The sequence below is a fragment of the Ylistrum balloti genome, unplaced genomic scaffold (assembly GCF_031769215.1).
Source record: "Ylistrum balloti isolate Yb309-2 unplaced genomic scaffold, AGI_CSIRO_Ybal_v1 Utg372180, whole genome shotgun sequence".
Lineage (NCBI taxonomy): Eukaryota > Metazoa > Mollusca > Bivalvia > Pectinida > Pectinidae > Ylistrum > Ylistrum balloti.
The window spans coordinates 1-19533 of NW_026783032.1; the positions used below are offsets into that span (position 1 = coordinate 1).

A 19533-nucleotide genomic window follows, 5' to 3' on the forward strand; every position below is an offset into this window, starting at 1 on the left:
AAATATGTGTGTTAAGTTTTTATGGAATGGTGCTCATCTGATTAAATATGACACGATAATTGGTAAAAAACAAGATGGTGGCTTAAATATGCCTGATATTATCTTAAAGCGCCAATCATTTCGGTTGAAGTTTTTAATGAGATGGCTTGATTCGGAATGTAAGGCGATATGGAAGAGTACATGTTTGTATTTTTTCAATTCTATAGAAGGAATTAATTTGGGCTTTGGAACCATATATTGTGATTTTAGGGATAAGCAATTGAAAAGCTTACCTTGTGTATATCGAGAAATGTTGATGGCGTGGTCAGAATTTCGAAAATGCTATCATGTTAAATTTGATAATAATCGCCCATCATTTGTTTATGAGCAGCCATTGTTCTTTAATCCTAATATTACAAATGGTGAAAAAACGGTATTTTCTCATGCATTTGCTAAGGCTGGAGTAACTGAAATCAAAGATTTGACATATGAAGTCTTGCCTAATTTTCTTCCCTTCCGCGCAATTGTAGATATTATTCATGAAATTGATCCTGACATATCAACCCGTGTAATCTTATCAAATTATAATCTCGTTATGAAAGCTATTTCGCGAGAGTATAAAGTTATATCTAATGTTTATACACCTGCTAGGGCGCAAAGTGCTATCGGAGGCTTTGTTGAAATACCAAGTAAAACTGGTGGTAGACGTAAAATTGTTCCTGTAAATACTCGAGACTTTTATAACCTTTTTATTAAATCGAAATTTAAGTGTCCAACATCAACAGAATTTTGGTCAGAATTTTGCCCCAATGTGGCGTTAAAAGACGTTTTTTCAATTATGTATGTGCCATGCTTCCCACCAGATTGTATAGAACTGCATTTCAAAGTTGCCCATAATTCTATTTTTTCAATGAATAAATTATTGAAAATTGGTAAAGTTACAAGTGATGTTTGTCCTGTGTGTAATGTAGATACTGAAACGCTTCAGCATTTATTTCTTAACTTTCGAGACATTGGTGAATTATTTATTTTTCTTGAAGGAGTTCTTGTTAAATTATTATCTTGTGCTGATCCGTCAGATACCAGAGATATATCAGTTAACACAGTTTTATTGTTAGGATTTACTAGAAAAAATAAAAAATGTAATTGTTATTTCATTAATTTCTTTTTCGGCATTGTTCGGTTTTGCATATTTAAAAAGGCGGAATTTATACAATAATGATCTGCGCAATGTTGATATTTTAAAGTTTGTAAAATATACTATTACAAGATATTTTGAGTATGCAAAATTTTACTATCAGCGTAAAGATCGTAGAAAGCTATTTATGAAATATTTCCTTTCGGATAATCCCTTAATCAAAGGTGATCAAAGCTTTATTTACATTGTATCAGATTAATCACGTTTTTTACTCCGTATTTAGTATAATGTGTCATTGGTGAATGTTATGCAATATGTGGTTTGTGTATGTTTTACTGTAATGTAAATGTTTAGCGTGTGTATGTAATTAGTGAAGTTGATTTTAATAAAAGATAAAAAAAAAAAAAAGCACTCAGGACTCTAAATCCTGCGATCCGAGTTCAAGTCTCGGTAGAACCTGAAGGCATATACTCATTTTTACGGTCTTTCGAAGTTCAACGTTCATTTATCCGTTAAACTGAATCCGTCATCTTTTATGAATACAGCAAAATGTGAATTATAAACATCATTCTATTTTTAAAAATATACTATAACAAATTCATCTAATCATTAAATCGCCATCGAAAATTGTCATATCCATGCTATGTTATACTTTTCAAAAATGTTAACGCCCATGTAGGGACTCGAACCCTAGACCCTCAGATTAAAAGTCTGATGCTCTACCGACTGAGCTACACGGGCTTCTTGCACGGCGAAATACCCGATAATCGATTTGAAAATCTTACTCGCAATCAACACAAAAGAAATAGCGTATTTCAACCAATTGCATCATTCATAACATTCGTACCGCTCATAGCATATCTTTTATAAAAAAATTAGCAGCGGAAATATGGATTCACAACTTTGCTCTTGTAATATATCAAAGAGCTTTTAAAAAAGACGCATTAGCAAATAGCATCTTTATTACAAACTGAGAATTGTATACTACGACATAACAAAATGTTGAAGAAAACTACATCTCAGAGATGTTTCCTCCATCTTTCATTTATCGGTTATAAAAGGTGACTAAGGAAAAATGAACATGGAAAAAAAGAGATAAGACTTATTTGGTGGATGCCCTTTAAACACATACAATGTAATTTGATCAATATCATAATTTTAGTGTAGTAGTTGAGAGATTCTTGATGTGGTCCTGTGTGATTTGACCTCTATTCAGGCTTTCATTCAAATTTAGCAAAGAACTCTTCACTAAAATTGGTAAACTCATGTTAATATGGGATTTGTGGCGCTTCATATTTTCCCTTTTCTAAAGTTTGGAAATTAAGTTAGAGTTTACTGTTTAGACGGATCTCCTTTTGGAAAGCTCGTTATCACAGCAATTGGAAAAGTTCTTGCTATCAACACATGTTGATGTTGCACAGCTACTTCTCCGGTGTGAAATTTCCTGAAACGTCCGTACTTGTTTTGCTGTGACATTGTCGTCAAATTTCATAAAGGTGTTTAGAAATATATTCCAAGGTCAAAAGTGTAGTAGTTTGGTTAAAGTGTACCCTGAGAGTAATTTTATATTTAGATATGATGTTAAGAATGCCGTAAAAGTAATAATAATCAAAATCCGTCGCCCCAGTGTCGAGTTATTATAGCTCAAAGTTGTCGATTTTCACCTGTCCTCCCAGACCTAATCAGCCGAATCGTCATTTCCGCGGAATCGAGGCTCTTCTACTCGTGACGTCATAAGTTCAACAGAAATGGCAGTCAACATGACTGACAGTGACAACGACACCGCAACTGAGAGCGATTTGAGCATGATTTTTGAGGAGTCTGATTATGGTGTGAATGATATGTCTGAAGACGGAATCCAGCCCTACCGATTTGAACTGGAATTACAAGACGATGTATCCAGTGAGGAGGAAAATGATCCTTCGAAAAGTGACGATCGCTTGGGCAACATAGATTGGCACGTACTTCACTGGGTCTCACCAGTAGTCGTGAAAGTAGTCGAACAGTGAATCGTCGTTTCAAAGAAACAAAATAAAATTGGGTGTGGTTTTGGACTAATTTTACTATCTTCAAGTCTCGATCAACAATTTCTGACGTCGGGAAATCGCGTTTGTGCAAGACTATGCATGCATTCACGAGGTGTCGGGAATTTTCTTACCGAAGAAGTTTCGTCCGAGGGGAATTTTTCTTTCCAGGGAATTTTCGTAGCACTATGGATATATATAGATAGGGTGTCAACAACCAATTATAACACCCTCCGCTGTGTTAATAATAAAAATTTGATGTTTTAGAAGTTTAAACAATTATTTGACCGGTTTTTACCCTAGCACTGGTAGGGGTCTGTTGTTAGCCGACAGGCGTGTCGCCTCACAGGTGTCACAATTGTTTTTTCCAGCCACAGAGGTGCTAATTACCTAACCTGGCACAGGTGTGATTATGAGTTTAGATGACATCTCTACACTGTGAACTGTGTTTTCAAATCAAGATCGGTGATCTTATTGTTATTTTTACGATCGCAAAATTAATAACTAAACAACATCGTCTGCTGGAAGATCTAAAAACCAAATACACCTTATACAAACAACATACACACATAACCTATTCTATAAATTCTAATAATTCTATTCTATACTATATAATAGTAGTATGAAAATTCTCGGTGTGAAAATTCCCGTGACCCATTCACGACCAGGCCTTCTCTGAGTATTAGGCGTTCACCATTACGAAGGAATAATATTCCTATAACCGCCCAAGTCATAGGCTAGCCTATCAATTTAAAGTGTTTAGTTGTAGAATTAATAACAAAATACCAACCTAACAAATATACTTTTATTTAATCAACAATTAGTTTTATTTATCGACGTCATGCATCGACACCCCATCCGTGTTAGTGTTATGACAACCATACACACCGCTTCCCTCCTCGATAGGAAGCCATTTTAGCGGATTTAAGCGCTAATTCACCGACCCCTCGTTCACTACCTTAGATATTGCGAAGATGTGAAGTACTTTCACGTAAATAAACAAAGAAATTACCACGGAAAATCCCAAAATAGATCACAATCACATGTAGCACAGTAAAGACAATATGGCTGCATCAACAAAAGCGTTGAACTTATGACGTCACAGGTTTGGGTGCCCGAAAACGAGGTCAACGCCTCTCAGCCAAAGGTGTGTTTTTCAGAAAACTCGCAATTTCTCAGTAACGGAACATTCCACGGCATTCGCGTTTTCGGCATAGTGTATTTTATGTGCAGAACTATTTTTCAAGGTCAACATAGCTGACCTCTCAGGGTACACTTTAAAGATAGCGAAAGCACGCTATGGGCTTGTGCATGATATTCAGAGGGATAGTGAAAAACTACTAAAATGGGACCTTTTCTCGAAAATCCAGCTAATAACATCAGAAAATAAGAAATACGTTAAGACTCGATTAATAAAACTCGTATGAAAGAAAGAAACAGGAATCGATTAATAAAACTCGTATTGAAGATAAAGTCAGTTCAGACTTCGCTCGCATATACTTAAATATCATTCTATCAAAGCGTAAGAAAAAGTGAAAAAATAAATATTGCTTATTATTATGTCACGAAACAAAGTAATAACAATTAGGAAAAGACATCATTCCTTCATCCAGTCGTTCTTTGCTAGGTATTTAATTAAGAACGCGACTTGCTTTACCAAATGGTTCTATGGTGTAATGGTTAGCACTCAGGACTTTGAATCCTGCGATCCGAGTTCAAGTCTCGGTAGAACCTGAATAGAACAAAGTGTTCCTACTGGTTTTAGCTTTTGTCACATTCATAGTAATAAGCAAATATAAAGAAAATCATCTTCAAAGAATCATACGAAAACACATTGCATGTGCATTGTGTGTTGGCTGGCTTATCACCAAAACACAAATCTACCACTTGATTGTATCAAGACGGTTCTATGGTGTAATGGTTAGCACTCAGGACTCTGAATCCTGCGATCCGAGTTCAAGTCTCGGTAGAACCTGAAGGCATATACTCATTTTTACGGTCTTTCGAAGTTCAACGTTCATTTATCCGTTAAACAGAATCCGTCATCTTTTATGAATACAGCAAAATGTGAATTATAAACATCATTCTATTTTTAAAAATGTACTATAACAAATTCATCTAATCATTAAATCGCCATCGTATATTGTCATATCCACCCATGAATGAGTTTAACCACATATTTCTTCATGTAAAACATCAAGAAGTAACTTTTTCTGCGTTTCGTTAGTATAGCAGAAAAATATTGTCTGTAAGTTTTTATTGCCATATATAGTATAGGCGTAGGCTGATGAATATGCATTAGGCCAAATAGGCGAGTAAGGCATTTTGCACGTGGTTTTCGTTGTACTGAGTCAGGTATACAGGTGTATTGTATAGGTGGGGTCATTCTAGCCTTGGACAGCATATCGTACAGGCTGTTTTTTATTTTCACTATGGAGCCGGCAGACGTCAGCGAAATAGTTAAACAACAAGTGGAAGAGTCTCAAAATTCATTTTTATCTCGTTTAGAGACTTTAGTGTCGAATAAATTGAACGTTTTCCAGCAACAACTACATGAAAATCAGAGAGAACTGAGCGACGCACAAGTGGCAAAGATTCAACTCATAAATAATGAAGCCCACAAGTTCAATAAGAAAGGAAATGAGGAGCAATTCAAATTAAACTCGAGGGTCTCTCAGAAACTCAGAGAAGCGGACGCTATTCTAAAAGAAGACAGTAATACTCGTGATGCTACTACAGATGCACAGGACAAGATTTCCGAAGGTTTAACTATGTTAGAATATAGACAGAAATTGATAAAGTTGGCCGATAGTTCCGAGTTCGGCTGGAAGACAGTGAAGGAATATGAAGCTAATTCCATAGCTGATAATTCCGATGACGAAAAGAAAATGGTGAAAGCAGAGAATAGAGCTCAACGGAAAATAAAAGTTCAGATGGGCACCAGGAGACGTTTTAATCGAACGCACCCCTACGCACCGGAAACTCACAGGACTCAAGAGAACACAACTTCCGGAAACACAACAACAACAAGGAGGCCTGGGTTTTGTTTTGCCTGCGGGAAGCCGGGGCATTGGAGGGCTGAGTGTAAAGAGCTGGTCAGAAGTGGCAATCAAGTTGAAAAGATGAGTATAACTAATGTATGTTTAGATGATGAAAATATGAAAAATGGTTCTATAAAGGAAATGAATGATCCGGTAATTCAGACACCGGTGGGTAGGTTGAGAACAGCTAAGAGACCATTGGGTTGATATAGGAGCAATCGATGAAATTATAAAGGTTATCGAAAATGGTTATAAGTTACCTTTCCATACATTGCCGGAGAGCGTTGATTTCAGAAATAATAGGTCAAGTTTGGAACATGGAGATTTTGTTGAGGAAGAGATTAACAAATTATTGTTGAACTTACTGTTCAAGCATCTAATTTTATAGATATATTGCTTAATGATTATATTAATCTCATTGTCGATTTTACTATACACAAAAAAAAGCTAAACAAAATGGACTCTTTGTTGAAGTACACGATTTGTTAGAAGAACAAATTTAAAGTTTTGAACCATTTCACATTCCCAGAAGATATGATTGATAGTTTTGTTTCAGAAACAGAATTACAGAATGGACTGTCAACTATTGCTTTAAGAATAGAGTTTGTTATTACCATATAATGAAATTTGTTGAAACCACTGGAAGTTAGAATTATTTGTTATTTTAAAAGGTAATAAAGATATTAGCCCAGATATTTTCAAAATTTAATTGTTTGGCCCACTTTTTCCTTCACCAGTGGGAATTTCATTGTTTTCCACAAAACATTGATACAAATCATTAGTGCCTTTTAATTTAGAGAAGAAAGGTTCTATGCTACAAGGGATAAATGGCAAACAGAAATCAGAGTCTAAAATTCTCTGCAAGTCAATATTATTCCGAATAGAGTTCAACAGCCCTTGAAATCTAAGAAAGTTTGTTTTTAACCCATATTTCTCAATAAATTCATTAAAAGAATAAAAAGTAATTGTACTTTTATCTTTAATCATATCATTTACCACCCTTATTCCCTTAGTGAACCAATCTTTATAAAAAACAGATTTCCCACCAATAGTCAGCTGTGGATTATACCATAGAGGAGTTTTAAGAGGAGACTGCTGTCTACCTTTCTCTTTAGACTTCAATATCAATAATTGCTCCCATGCCTTAAAAACATCACACCAAAACTTATTTTTACATTTTTCTTTACAAATCTTAAAATAATCACTTCCACAATTCATAGCTATGTCATTATTTAACAGTCTAGAAAATAAAATTTTCCACTTGCTCGTAGATGGACTTAAAAATCTCCGGAGCCAACCTAATTTCAGTGCGCTAATAAAGGCTTGAATGTTAATCATCTTTAAACCACCTTCAGAAAAATTCTTGGTGATGATATTTCTTTTCACCTTATCAGTTTTCCCACCCCACAAGAAATTGAAAAGGGTTGTATTTAGTGAATTAATGAAAGTAGTATTTGGATTAGGAAGAGCAATAAATAAATGATTAAATTGAGAAATTAAAAGTAACTTTATGATTTGTATCTTTCCTATAGGTGTCAATATTCTTCTACTCCAAGCCTTGATCAAAGATTTTAGTTTAATTAGTTTTTTGTCAAAATTCATTTTAGGCATTTCGTGCAGATTTACACTAAAATCAATACCTAATAAAGTAAATTTCTCTCTCCCCCACTGTAGATTTAATTCCGGAAAAAAAATATCTGTACTAAATTTTTTATTGCCTATCCATATTACCTGTGTTTTGCTTGTATTAATTCTTAATCCAGAGACACTTGCAAATAAATTCAGCTCAACAATAGATTCACCCAAAGATTTTTCAGACCCGTCAAGTATTAGGGATGTATCATCGGCATACTGTGAGAGAAGAATGGGGAAGTTGCATACATTATACCTCTTATGTTTTTGTTATTTCTTATTCTAATAGCTAAGATTTCAGTGCATAATATAAAGATATAGGGTGCGATTGGATCGCCCTGTCGGCAACCACGCTTGATAGTGAAGAAATTTGACAAGTTCCCCCCTTGATTCACTGCTGAACTAACATTTCTATGAAAAGTTTTCACCCACTTCCTAATACCCTCCCCGAAGCCAAAAAAGTTAAGCGTTTTATCTATAAATTCCCATGCCACTGAATCAAAGGCTTTTTCAAAGTCAACTATTAGGAGCATTCCAGGTATATTATTTTCCTCAGTAAAGTTCATTATATCGTAGATAAGTCTAGTGTTTTCACCGATATAGCGCCCAGATAGAAATCCTGTTTGGTCATTTTCAATAAGTTTACCTAGAACAGATTTTATTCTATTTGCTATAACCCCCGATGCAATTTTATAAACAATATTCAAAAGTGAAATGGGGCGCCAGTTTTTTAAAAAGTGTCTCGGTTTGTCTCCCTTAGGTATACAAGTGATAATTCCTTGTCTTTGTGTGATAGAAAGTTCATTAACTGAGTATCCAAAATTTAGTGACCTAACAATAAAAGTACCTAGTTGTTTCCAGAAGCATTTAAAAAATTCTGTAGTGAAGCCATCAGAACCAGGACTCTTGTTATTCTTCATTTTACTAAGTGTTTTACCTGCTTCTTCAAGTGTAATATTACCTTCTAGTGATTCTGATTCTATATTGTCTAATTTTGGAACATTAAAATCATTCATAAAATCTTCCAGATTAACATCAGATATATTATCTGAGACACCATATAATTTCTCATAAAAATCATGAACTTCAGTTAGAATTGCACACTGATCTGTAATTAACACCTCATCTTTCTGAACTTTGGGAATTATTTTTGAAGTATAATTTCTGTTTTCTAGGCCAAAAAAATATGATGTGGATTTCTCCCCTTCCTCTACCCATTTCGCCCTTGATCTGATAATATTTCCTTGTATTTTATGTAACCTAATTATCTCTAGTTCTTTTTTCTTATTCATCAGTTCAACTATGTCCATGTTTTCACTATTTTCTAATTCCTCTATAGACTTCTTTAGACTTTCTTCTCTAATATTCTGCGTTTTTTTCAAATAACTTGAGTAAGAAATTGTTTTTCCCCTAATTTCCATCAATAAGACTTCTAAAAACAACTGATCATCAATACTAAAGTGTAAATCTGAATCTGACATTGTTAAGATAGAATCTAAATTATAAACAGGTAAACAGTATCTGACTTTCATATCTTCAATACAGGTCTTAACCAGTTTCAGGTATTCCAAATCATTTAAGAGTGAGTTATTGAATTTCCATAACCCCTTTCCTTTTTTGAATTTATTAAACTTTAAGCTGATTTTAGGAATTGAATGATCTGATTTATATCCTGGCTCTATAGAAGAATTTACGCAACTGGATAACAAACACTCAGACACAAGAAAAAAATCAAGTCTAGCCTGTTTAACCGGATTAGTCCTTCTCCATGTGTATCTTCTAGAAAATTCATGATGTTCTCTAAAAATGTCTACTAAACCATAGTTTTCCATGAGTTCACCTACCTTTTCTCTTGCCTTAGGGTTATTTACATTTTTGTAGGTATTATCATAATCTATTTCTGGTTTTAAAACTAAATTAAAATCACCACAAATAATAACATCAGAGTTTCCTAGTTCCTCAACAACATCAACAATATTACTATAAAAGCCTGGATTATCCTGATTTGGACCATATATAGTTATGAGAGTAATTCTTGAACCTTCAATATTCATATCTAGGGCCAGAAAATTACCAGTATCATCTTTCTTTTCCTTATTAACCTTATATTCAAAATTATTATTTATGAGTATAGCTACACCCCTAGCATTGGACTTATAGAAATTAAAATAACACTCATACCCCCATTCACTTCTATAGATGTTTTCTTTATCTTGAGTGAAATGAGTATCCTGTAGACAAAATATATTACATGATTTACTTCTCAAGTAAGAAAAAACGTCTTTTCGTTTTACCCGATCCCCAAGACCCTGACAGTTTGAACTCAAAATCGTTATGTTATCAGCAGTATGTAGTAATAGACAAAAAGTAAATATAAGGTGTAACCCCAATCATTTTCCCGAAGCGAAACTTTGCCCATTTTCGTCAGAAGAAAACAGAACAGAAAAGAGACAGAAAGAGAGGAGAAAAGAAGAATAAAAAGTATCACAAAGGTCTGAGTCAAGACAACTTTACGACTCCGCGCCCTGAAGCAAAACAGTTAAGAAAAGTTTACCAGGCAAGACTCGTGCACAGGAACGGGAACGAGGTACAAACAGGAAGTAACCATTTCTACCGGAAGTACTATAGTAAAGATGGAAAAAACTAAGGTTATAATCCGTATTCTCCTGAAACTAGTGGAGAAAAAAAAAAAAAAAAAAACGGGTTCAGATTTTGAGTAAATCAACAAAGTAACAATAGAAATAAAATAAAATAATTGAATCCACTGATACAAAAATTATGAAAATGTATAGCGGACCGATAGTTAGTGAAGAGAGAAAGGTAGAGGGAAAAAAGAGGACGTGTTAGCCTAGCTAGTAACGATTACTGTATATGGATCATCTTGTTACACTTATTGTGTAACGATAAACAGAAAAATATGACATACCTTAAATATCGAATTCCTTAATTCCAAGGTATAATTTCCAAGGGAACTAACACACATAAATTATATCACAACACACAAATATTATATCACAACACATGCACCTAGATCACGACTAATCGGTAACCGGGTAATTCCCGGAAAGGTCCATTACCGATTTAGCGCGACGCGATCAAACACATTGTCACTTACGAAAAATCGTCCCTTCTGGATCGTCTGAAATTCTCGTCCTTCATAAGGAAATCGTCAGTGAGAGGAATATCAAAAGAAAGCCTACGCTTTCTACCGTCCATTAGAATAGCATACAGCTTGCCGTCTATACTATAAGTATTTTTCACACAATTAAGTCTGTATGCCTCCTTAAGTCGATCCTGGTTATACTTAGTCAAGTCCTCGAAAACAGTCACACCGGAACCCTTTAACACTCGCCTGGCCTTCATGATCTCATGCTTTTTCGTCCTATGCGTGAACTTCACAATCACATTTCTGTTTTTTCCACGAACGAGTCTGTGGGTAATGTCAATATCTTCTTCCCTGAGTGGAACATTCAGCCTAGAGTTGACAAATCTCACAACACTTTCCTTACATTCATCGACAGTCTCTTTTTCCGACGGATCCTCTAGTCCGAAAATTCTAATTGAATTTTTTCGTCCATGTTGTTCTAAGTCATTAAACTTTTCACCCATAGTGGTCTTTGAGACTTGGAGTTCTGAACACTTAGATTCCAGGTTCTCAACATGCTCTCTAAGCATTTCATTTTCCTTCTCCAGTTCGTAAATACGTCCTTCCAATGAATCTACCAACTCACGATTCTCTTCTTTGATGTCATCCCTCAACTTTGTGAACTTTTCCTCCATCTTGTCAGTAATTCGAAGGATCTTTTTGTCCATCTCCGTTTTCGTCACAAGGTTATGAAGCATTGCAGTAATTTCTTCCAATCTTTCTTCTGTTGTCTTGGTACCTGTAGTACTCTGACTTCTTGTTGTTCCAGGTTTCCCCATGTTTCAAAAGTTCACAAACATCTACATACACATATGTAAAGCGTATAAGGCACGAACTACATGTAATCTGTATAGTGGGCGCGTCGTAAGTAGTTGTCACGCTAAGGTCTAATCCATTGTCCTTTTAGCAAAAGTCCAAAAAAACACTTTCCAGGTTAAGATTTCAAGAAATTCTTCAACCGTTCAGATTCGGAATGTATTAACAATCCATAGTCCAAAAATCACAATATTCTGAACGCCAGAAAATTACATAAATAACTCTACTCGCTCAGAGAAAATTTTTAGTGACCACCCAGGTCCGCGTGACCTTGACCTCCTTGATCAATATCATAATTTTAGTGTAGTAGTTGAGAGATTCTTGATGTGGTCCTGTGTGATTTGACCTCTATTCAGGCTTTCATTCAAATTTAGCAAAGAACTCTTCACTAAAATTGGTAAACTCATGTTAATATGGGATTTGTGGCGCTTCATATTTTCCCTTTTCTAAATTTTGGAAATTAAGTTAGAGTTTAATGTTTAGACGGATCTCCTTTTGGAAAGCTCGTTATCACAGCAATTGGAAAAGTTCTTGCTATCAACACATGTTGATGTTGCACAGCTACTTCTCCGGTGTGAAATTTCCTGAAACGTCCGTACTTGTTTTGCTGTGACATTGTCGTCAAATTTCATAAAGGTGTTTAGAAATATATTCCAAGGTCAAAAGTGTAGTAGTTTGGTTAAAGTGTACCCTGAGAGTAATTTTATATTTAGATATGATGTTAAGAATGCCGTAAAAGTAATAATAATCAAAATCCGTCGCCCCAGTGTCGAGTTATTATAGCTCAAAGTTGTCGATTTTCACCTGTCCTCCCAGACCTAATCAGCCGAATCGTCATTTCCGCGGAATCGAGGCTCTTCTACTCGTGACGTCATAAGTTCAACAGAAATGGCAGTCAACATGACTGACAGTGACAACGACACCGCAACTGAGAGCGATTTGAGCATGATTTTTGAGGAGTCTGATTATGGTGTGAATGATATGTCTGAAGACGGAATCCAGCCCTACCGATTTGAACTGGAATTACAAGACGATGTATCCAGTGAGGAGGAAAATGATCCTTCGAAAAGTGACGATCGCTTGGGCAACATAGATTGGCACGTACTTCACTGGGTCTCACCAGTAGTCGTGAAAGTAGTCGAACAGTGAATCGTCGTTTCAAAGAAACAAAATAAAATTGGGTGTGGTTTTGGACTAATTTTACTATCTTCAAGTCTCGATCAACAATTTCTGACGTCGGGAAATCGCGTTTGTGCAAGACTATGCATGCATTCACGAGGTGTCGGGAATTTTCTTACCGAAGAAGTTTCGTCCGAGGGGAATTTTTCTTTCCAGGGAATTTTCGTAGCACTATGGATATATATAGATAGGGTGTCAACAACCAATTATAACACCCTCCGCTGTGTTAATAATAAAAATTTGATGTTTTAGAAGTTTAAACAATTATTTGACCGGTTTTTACCCTAGCACTGGTAGGGGTCTGTTGTTAGCCGACAGGCGTGTCGCCTCACAGGTGTCACAATTGTTTTTTCCAGCCACAGAGGTGCTAATTACCTAACCTGGCACAGGTGTGATTATGAGTTTAGATGACATCTCTACACTGTGAACTGTGTTTTCAAATCAAGATCGGTGATCTTATTGTTATTTTTACGATCGCAAAATTAATAACTAAACAACATCGTCTGCTGGAAGATCTAAAAACCAAATACACCTTATACAAACAACATACACACATAACCTATTCTATAAATTCTAATAATTCTATTCTATACTATATAATAGTAGTATGAAAATTCTCGGTGTGAAAATTCCCGTGACCCATTCACGACCAGGCCTTCTCTGAGTATTAGGCGTTCACCATTACGAAGGAATAATATTCCTATAACCGCCCAAGTCATAGGCTAGCCTATCAATTTAAAGTGTTTAGTTGTAGAATTAATAACAAAATACCAACCTAACAAATATACTTTTATTTAATCAACAATTAGTTTTATTTATCGACGTCATGCATCGACACCCCATCCGTGTTAGTGTTATGACAACCATACACACCGCTTCCCTCCTCGATAGGAAGCCATTTTAGCGGATTTAAGCGCTAATTCACCGACCCCTCGTTCACTACCTTAGATATTGCGAAGATGTGAAGTACTTTCACGTAAATAAACAAAGAAATTACCACGGAAAATCCCAAAATAGATCACAATCACATGTAGCACAGTAAAGACAATATGGCTGCATCAACAAAAGCGTTGAACTTATGACGTCACAGGTTTGGGTGCCCGAAAACGAGGTCAACGCCTCTCAGCCAAAGGTGTGTTTTTCAGAAAACTCGCAATTTCTCAGTAACGGAACATTCCACGGCATTCGCGTTTTCGGCATAGTGTATTTTATGTGCAGAACTATTTTTCAAGGTCAACATAGCTGACCTCTCAGGGTACACTTTAAAGATAGCGAAAGCACGCTATGGGCTTGTGCATGATATTCAGAGGGATAGTGAAAAACTACTAAAATGGGACCTTTTCTCGAAAATCCAGCTAATAACATCAGAAAATAAGAAATACGTTAAGACTCGATTAATAAAACTCGTATGAAAGAAAGAAACAGGAATCGATTAATAAAACTCGTATTGAAGATAAAGTCAGTTCAGACTTCGCTCGCATATACTTAAATATCATTCTATCAAAGCGTAAGAAAAAGTGAAAAAATAAATATTGCTTATTATTATGTCACGAAACAAAGTAATAACAATTAGGAAAAGACATCATTCCTTCATCCAGTCGTTCTTTGCTAGGTATTTAATTAAGAACGCGACTTGCTTTACCAAATGGTTCTATGGTGTAATGGTTAGCACTCAGGACTTTGAATCCTGCGATCCGAGTTCAAGTCTCGGTAGAACCTGAATAGAACAAAGTGTTCCTACTGGTTTTAGCTTTTGTCACATTCATAGTAATAAGCAAATATAAAGAAAATCATCTTCAAAGAATCATACGAAAACACATTGCATGTGCATTGTGTGTTGGATGGCTTATCACCAAAACACAAATCTACCACTTGATTGTATCAAGACGGTTCTATGGTGTAATGGTTAGCACTCAGGACTCTGAATCCTGCGATCCGAGTTCAAGTCTCGGTAGAACCTGAAGGCATATACTCATTTTTACGGTCTTTCGAAGTTCAACGTTCATTTATCCGTTAAACAGAATCCGTCATCTTTTATGAATACAGCAAAATGTGAATTATAAACATCATTCTATTTTTAAAAATGTACTATAACAAATTCATCTAATCATTAAATCGCCATCGTATATTGTCATATCCACCCATGAATGAGTTTAACCACATATTTCTTCATGTAAAACATCAAGAAGGAATAGTTCAGTCCAACGAAGTTTCTGCGAGCTTTTCAGTGTTCAGGTGAAACGAGTTATCTTATACTTTTCAAAAATGTTAACGCCCATGTAGGGACTCGAACCCTAGACCCTCAGATTAAAAGTCTGATGCTCTACCGACTGAGCTACACGGGCTTCTTGCACGGCGAAATACCCGATAATCGATTTGAAAATCTTACTCGCAATCAACACAAAAGAAATAGCGTATTTCAACCAATTGCATCATTCATAACATTCGTACCGCTCATAGCATATCTTTTATAAAAAATTAGCAGCGGAAATATGGATTCACAACTTTGCTCTTGTAATATATCAAAGAGCTTTTAAAAAAGACGCATTAGCAAATAGCATCTTTATTACAAACTGAGAATTGTATACTACGACATAACAAAATGTTGAAGAAAACTACATCTCAGAGATGTTTCCTCCATCTTTCATTTATCGGTTATAAAAGGTGACTAAGGAAAAATGAACATGGAAAAAAAGAGATAAGACTTATTTGGTGGATGCCCTTTAAACACATACAATGTAATTTGATCAATATCATAATTTTAGTGTAGTAGTTGAGAGATTCTTGATGTGGTCCTGTGTGATTTGACCTCTATTCAGGCTTTCATTCAAATTTAGCAAAGAACTCTTCACTAAAATTGGTAAACTCATGTTAATATGGGATTTGTGGCGCTTCATATTTTCCCTTTTCTAAAGTTTGGAAATTAAGTTAGAGTTTACTGTTTAGACGGATCTCCTTTTGGAAAGCTCGTTATCACAGCAATTGGAAAAGTTCTTGCTATCAACACATGTTGATGTTGCACAGCTACTTCTCCGGTGTGAAATTTCCTGAAACGTCCGTACTTGTTTTGCTGTGACATTGTCGTCAAATTTCATAAAGGTGTTTAGAAATATATTCCAAGGTCAAAAGTGTAGTAGTTTGGTTAAAGTGTACCCTGAGAGTAATTTTATATTTAGATATGATGTTAAGAATGCCGTAAAAGTAATAATAATCAAAATCCGTCGCCCCAGTGTCGAGTTATTATAGCTCAAAGTTGTCGATTTTCACCTGTCCTCCCAGACCTAATCAGCCGAATCGTCATTTCCGCGGAATCGAGGCTCTTCTACTCGTGACGTCATAAGTTCAACAGAAATGGCAGTCAACATGACTGACAGTGACAACGACACCGCAACTGAGAGCGATTTGAGCATGATTTTTGAGGAGTCTGATTATGGTGTGAATGATATGTCTGAAGACGGAATCCAGCCCTACCGATTTGAACTGGAATTACAAGACGATGTATCCAGTGAGGAGGAAAATGATCCTTCGAAAAGTGACGATCGCTTGGGCAACATAGATTGGCACGTACTTCACTGGGTCTCACCAGTAGTCGTGAAAGTAGTCGAACAGTGAATCGTCGTTTCAAAGAAACAAAATAAAATTGGGTGTGGTTTTGGACTAATTTTACTATCTTCAAGTCTCGATCAACAATTTCTGACGTCGGGAAATCGCGTTTGTGCAAGACTATGCATGCATTCACGAGGTGTCGGGAATTTTCTTACCGAAGAAGTTTCGTCCGAGGGGAATTTTTCTTTCCAGGGAATTTTCGTAGCACTATGGATATATATAGATAGGGTGTCAACAACCAATTATAACACCCTCCGCTGTGTTAATAATAAAAATTTGATGTTTTAGAAGTTTAAACAATTATTTGACCGGTTTTTACCCTAGCACTGGTAGGGGTCTGTTGTTAGCCGACAGGCGTGTCGCCTCACAGGTGTCACAATTGTTTTTTCCAGCCACAGAGGTGCTAATTACCTAACCTGGCACAGGTGTGATTATGAGTTTAGATGACATCTCTACACTGTGAACTGTGTTTTCAAATCAAGATCGGTGATCTTATTGTTATTTTTACGATCGCAAAATTAATAACTAAACAACATCGTCTGCTGGAAGATCTAAAAACCAAATACACCTTATACAAACAACATACACACATAACCTATTCTATAAATTCTAATAATTCTATTCTATACTATATAATAGTAGTATGAAAATTCTCGGTGTGAAAATTCCCGTGACCCATTCACGACCAGGCCTTCTCTGAGTATTAGGCGTTCACCATTACGAAGGAATAATATTCCTATAACCGCCCAAGTCATAGGCTAGCCTATCAATTTAAAGTGTTTAGTTGTAGAATTAATAACAAAATACCAACCTAACAAATATACTTTTATTTAATCAACAATTAGTTTTATTTATCGACGTCATGCATCGACACCCCATCCGTGTTAGTGTTATGACAACCATACACACCGCTTCCCTCCTCGATAGGAAGCCATTTTAGCGGATTTAAGCGCTAATTCACCGACCCCTCGTTCACTACCTTAGATATTGCGAAGATGTGAAGTACTTTCACGTAAATAAACAAAGAAATTACCACGGAAAATCCCAAAATAGATCACAATCACATGTAGCACAGTAAAGACAATATGGCTGCATCAACAAAAGCGTTGAACTTATGACGTCACAGGTTTGGGTGCCCGAAAACGAGGTCAACGCCTCTCAGCCAAAGGTGTGTTTTTCAGAAAACTCGCAATTTCTCAGTAACGGAACATTCCACGGCATTCGCGTTTTCGGCATAGTGTATTTTATGTGCAGAACTATTTTTCAAGGTCAACATAGCTGACCTCTCAGGGTACACTTTAAAGATAGCGAAAGCACGCTATGGGCTTGTGCATGATATTCAGAGGGATAGTGAAAAACTACTAAAATGGGACCTTTTCTCGAAAATCCAGCTAATAACATCAGAAAATAAGAAATACGTTAAGACTCGATTAAAAAATCTCGTATGAAAGAAAGAAACAGGAATCGATTAATAAAACTCGTATTGAAGATAAAGTCAGTTCAGACTTCGCTCGCATATACTTAAATATCATTCTATCAAAGCGTAAGAAAAAGTGAAAAAATAAATATTGCTTATTATTATGTCACGAAACAAAGTAATAACAATTAGGAAAAGACATCATTCCTTCATCCAGTCGTTCTTTGCTAGGTATTTAATTAAGAACGCGACTTGCTTTACCAAATGGTTCTATGTAGTAATGGTTAGCACTCAGGACTTTGGATTCGACTGCAGATCGAGTGGTAACGCATTCGCCTTTGAATGGTAGACACGTATTCCGGGTAGTCAGGTAAATCGTGATTCATCCGTTGATTATCGGGGCCTTATAATCTGAATTTGTTGTTTTTGACTTTATTATGAACTAATATCCTATATGTAATAGTCATTTTATAAACATTTTGCACCTCTAAGGTGTTTTGGTATCGCCGAGATGGCACCCTCGGACGGTACGGCGGTCGGTAAAAATGGTAATGGCGGTCGTGCAAAATTTGAAGAGAAAAGGTCGTTTCTGAAGGATAACACTGTTATCGTTGACGTGAAAGATAATTCTCTTGTGAAGGCTAGTAGCCTTATTAAAGAAATTGGTGAACTGTGTGGCGAGGAAACTATTTTGGCATGTGTTCCTAAATCAGAAAATCTGTATGAGGTGACACTGGACGGACGTGCCCCTATTAACATTCTGGTTGGAGGGGTGTCAGTCGAAGGGAATATGTTTGAATGTTGGGAAGCTGAACAAAAATTTGTGCTTGTCAGCTTTTTACATTTGGCTGCGTACATTTCAGATGATGAAATTATATCGAAACTGGGAAATTTGCAGGTTGAGCTTGTTTCTCCAATTAAAAGGAGATATTACCCCGGTACCAAAATAGCAGATGGAACTCGCTATGTAAAGGTAAAACTTCCGCCGAAAATAACATCGTTGCCATACAGCATGAAATTTGGAACTGGCTACTATCGAGTTATACATGATAACCAATCCAAAGTTTGTTCATTGTGTTATTCGGAGGAACATGTGTTTAAAGAATGTCCTTTGTTCGTTTGTTATAAATGTGGTGGCCAGGGGCATTATGCACGCGCGTGCCGTACACCTCAGTGTCTCAAATGTGGGTCACGAGCCGGGTGTGAATGTACCGAGGAACCTAGAGCGCGTGTTATGTCGTTGTGTGAGGAATGCGGGCAGTTTGGCTGCGCGTGCAACGATATACAGAACAGGTGTACTGACTGTGACAAGGTTGAATGTGTATGTAGTACCCCGATTGTACTGGAGCGTGAGAACGGTGACAACAACCAAGAGGCCCAAGGTAAATGTAGCTACAACGCTAGTGTTAATGTGTCGGGTGAAGGAACAACGGCCGTAACTGATGACGCTGGAGCTGTATGGGATGAAAATATGGAGGAGTATGTTGATGAGGATGGAGCTGAGGAAGAGGTGGATATTTCTGTAGACAGTGATGGTTCGGTATCGCAAGAAGGAT

The 19533-nt window shown here is 36.2% G+C and overlaps 1 protein-coding gene and 6 non-coding genes across 7 annotated transcripts; 5 read left to right on the forward strand and 2 right to left on the reverse strand.

The window, feature by feature from the left end:
- Window positions 1-1785: 1785 nt before the first annotated feature.
- Trnak-uuu (transfer RNA lysine (anticodon UUU)) lies at window positions 1786-1858 on the reverse strand. The gene has a single exon. It is a non-coding gene; the product is annotated as a tRNA-Lys (tRNA).
- A 2945-nt stretch (window positions 1859-4803) lies between these two features.
- Window positions 4804-4875, forward strand: Trnaq-uug (transfer RNA glutamine (anticodon UUG)). The gene has a single exon. It is a non-coding gene; the product is annotated as a tRNA-Gln (tRNA).
- A 169-nt stretch (window positions 4876-5044) lies between these two features.
- Trnaq-cug (transfer RNA glutamine (anticodon CUG)) lies at window positions 5045-5116 on the forward strand. Its single transcript has one exon. It is a non-coding gene; the product is annotated as a tRNA-Gln (tRNA).
- Window positions 5117-5560: 444 nt separating this feature from the next.
- LOC132564325 (uncharacterized) lies at window positions 5561-6389 on the forward strand. Its single transcript, XM_060228991.1, has one exon. It carries the CDS (start codon window positions 5574-5576, stop codon window positions 6387-6389), a length of 816 nt encoding a protein of 271 aa, XP_060084974.1. The 5' UTR covers window positions 5561-5573.
- Window positions 6390-14601: 8212 nt separating this feature from the next.
- Trnaq-uug (transfer RNA glutamine (anticodon UUG)) lies at window positions 14602-14673 on the forward strand. Its single transcript has one exon. It is a non-coding gene; the product is annotated as a tRNA-Gln (tRNA).
- Window positions 14674-14842: 169 nt separating this feature from the next.
- Window positions 14843-14914, forward strand: Trnaq-cug (transfer RNA glutamine (anticodon CUG)). The gene has a single exon. It is a non-coding gene; the product is annotated as a tRNA-Gln (tRNA).
- A 312-nt stretch (window positions 14915-15226) lies between these two features.
- On the reverse strand, window positions 15227-15299 carry Trnak-uuu (transfer RNA lysine (anticodon UUU)). Its single transcript has one exon. It is a non-coding gene; the product is annotated as a tRNA-Lys (tRNA).
- Window positions 15300-19533: the final 4234 nt, after the last annotated feature.

Excerpts from the sequence above, each read along its gene's own strand:
- LOC132564325 (XM_060228991.1), top strand. The coding sequence starts at position 5,574 with ATGGAGCCGGCAGACGTCAGCGAAATAGTTAAACAACAAGTGGAAGAG.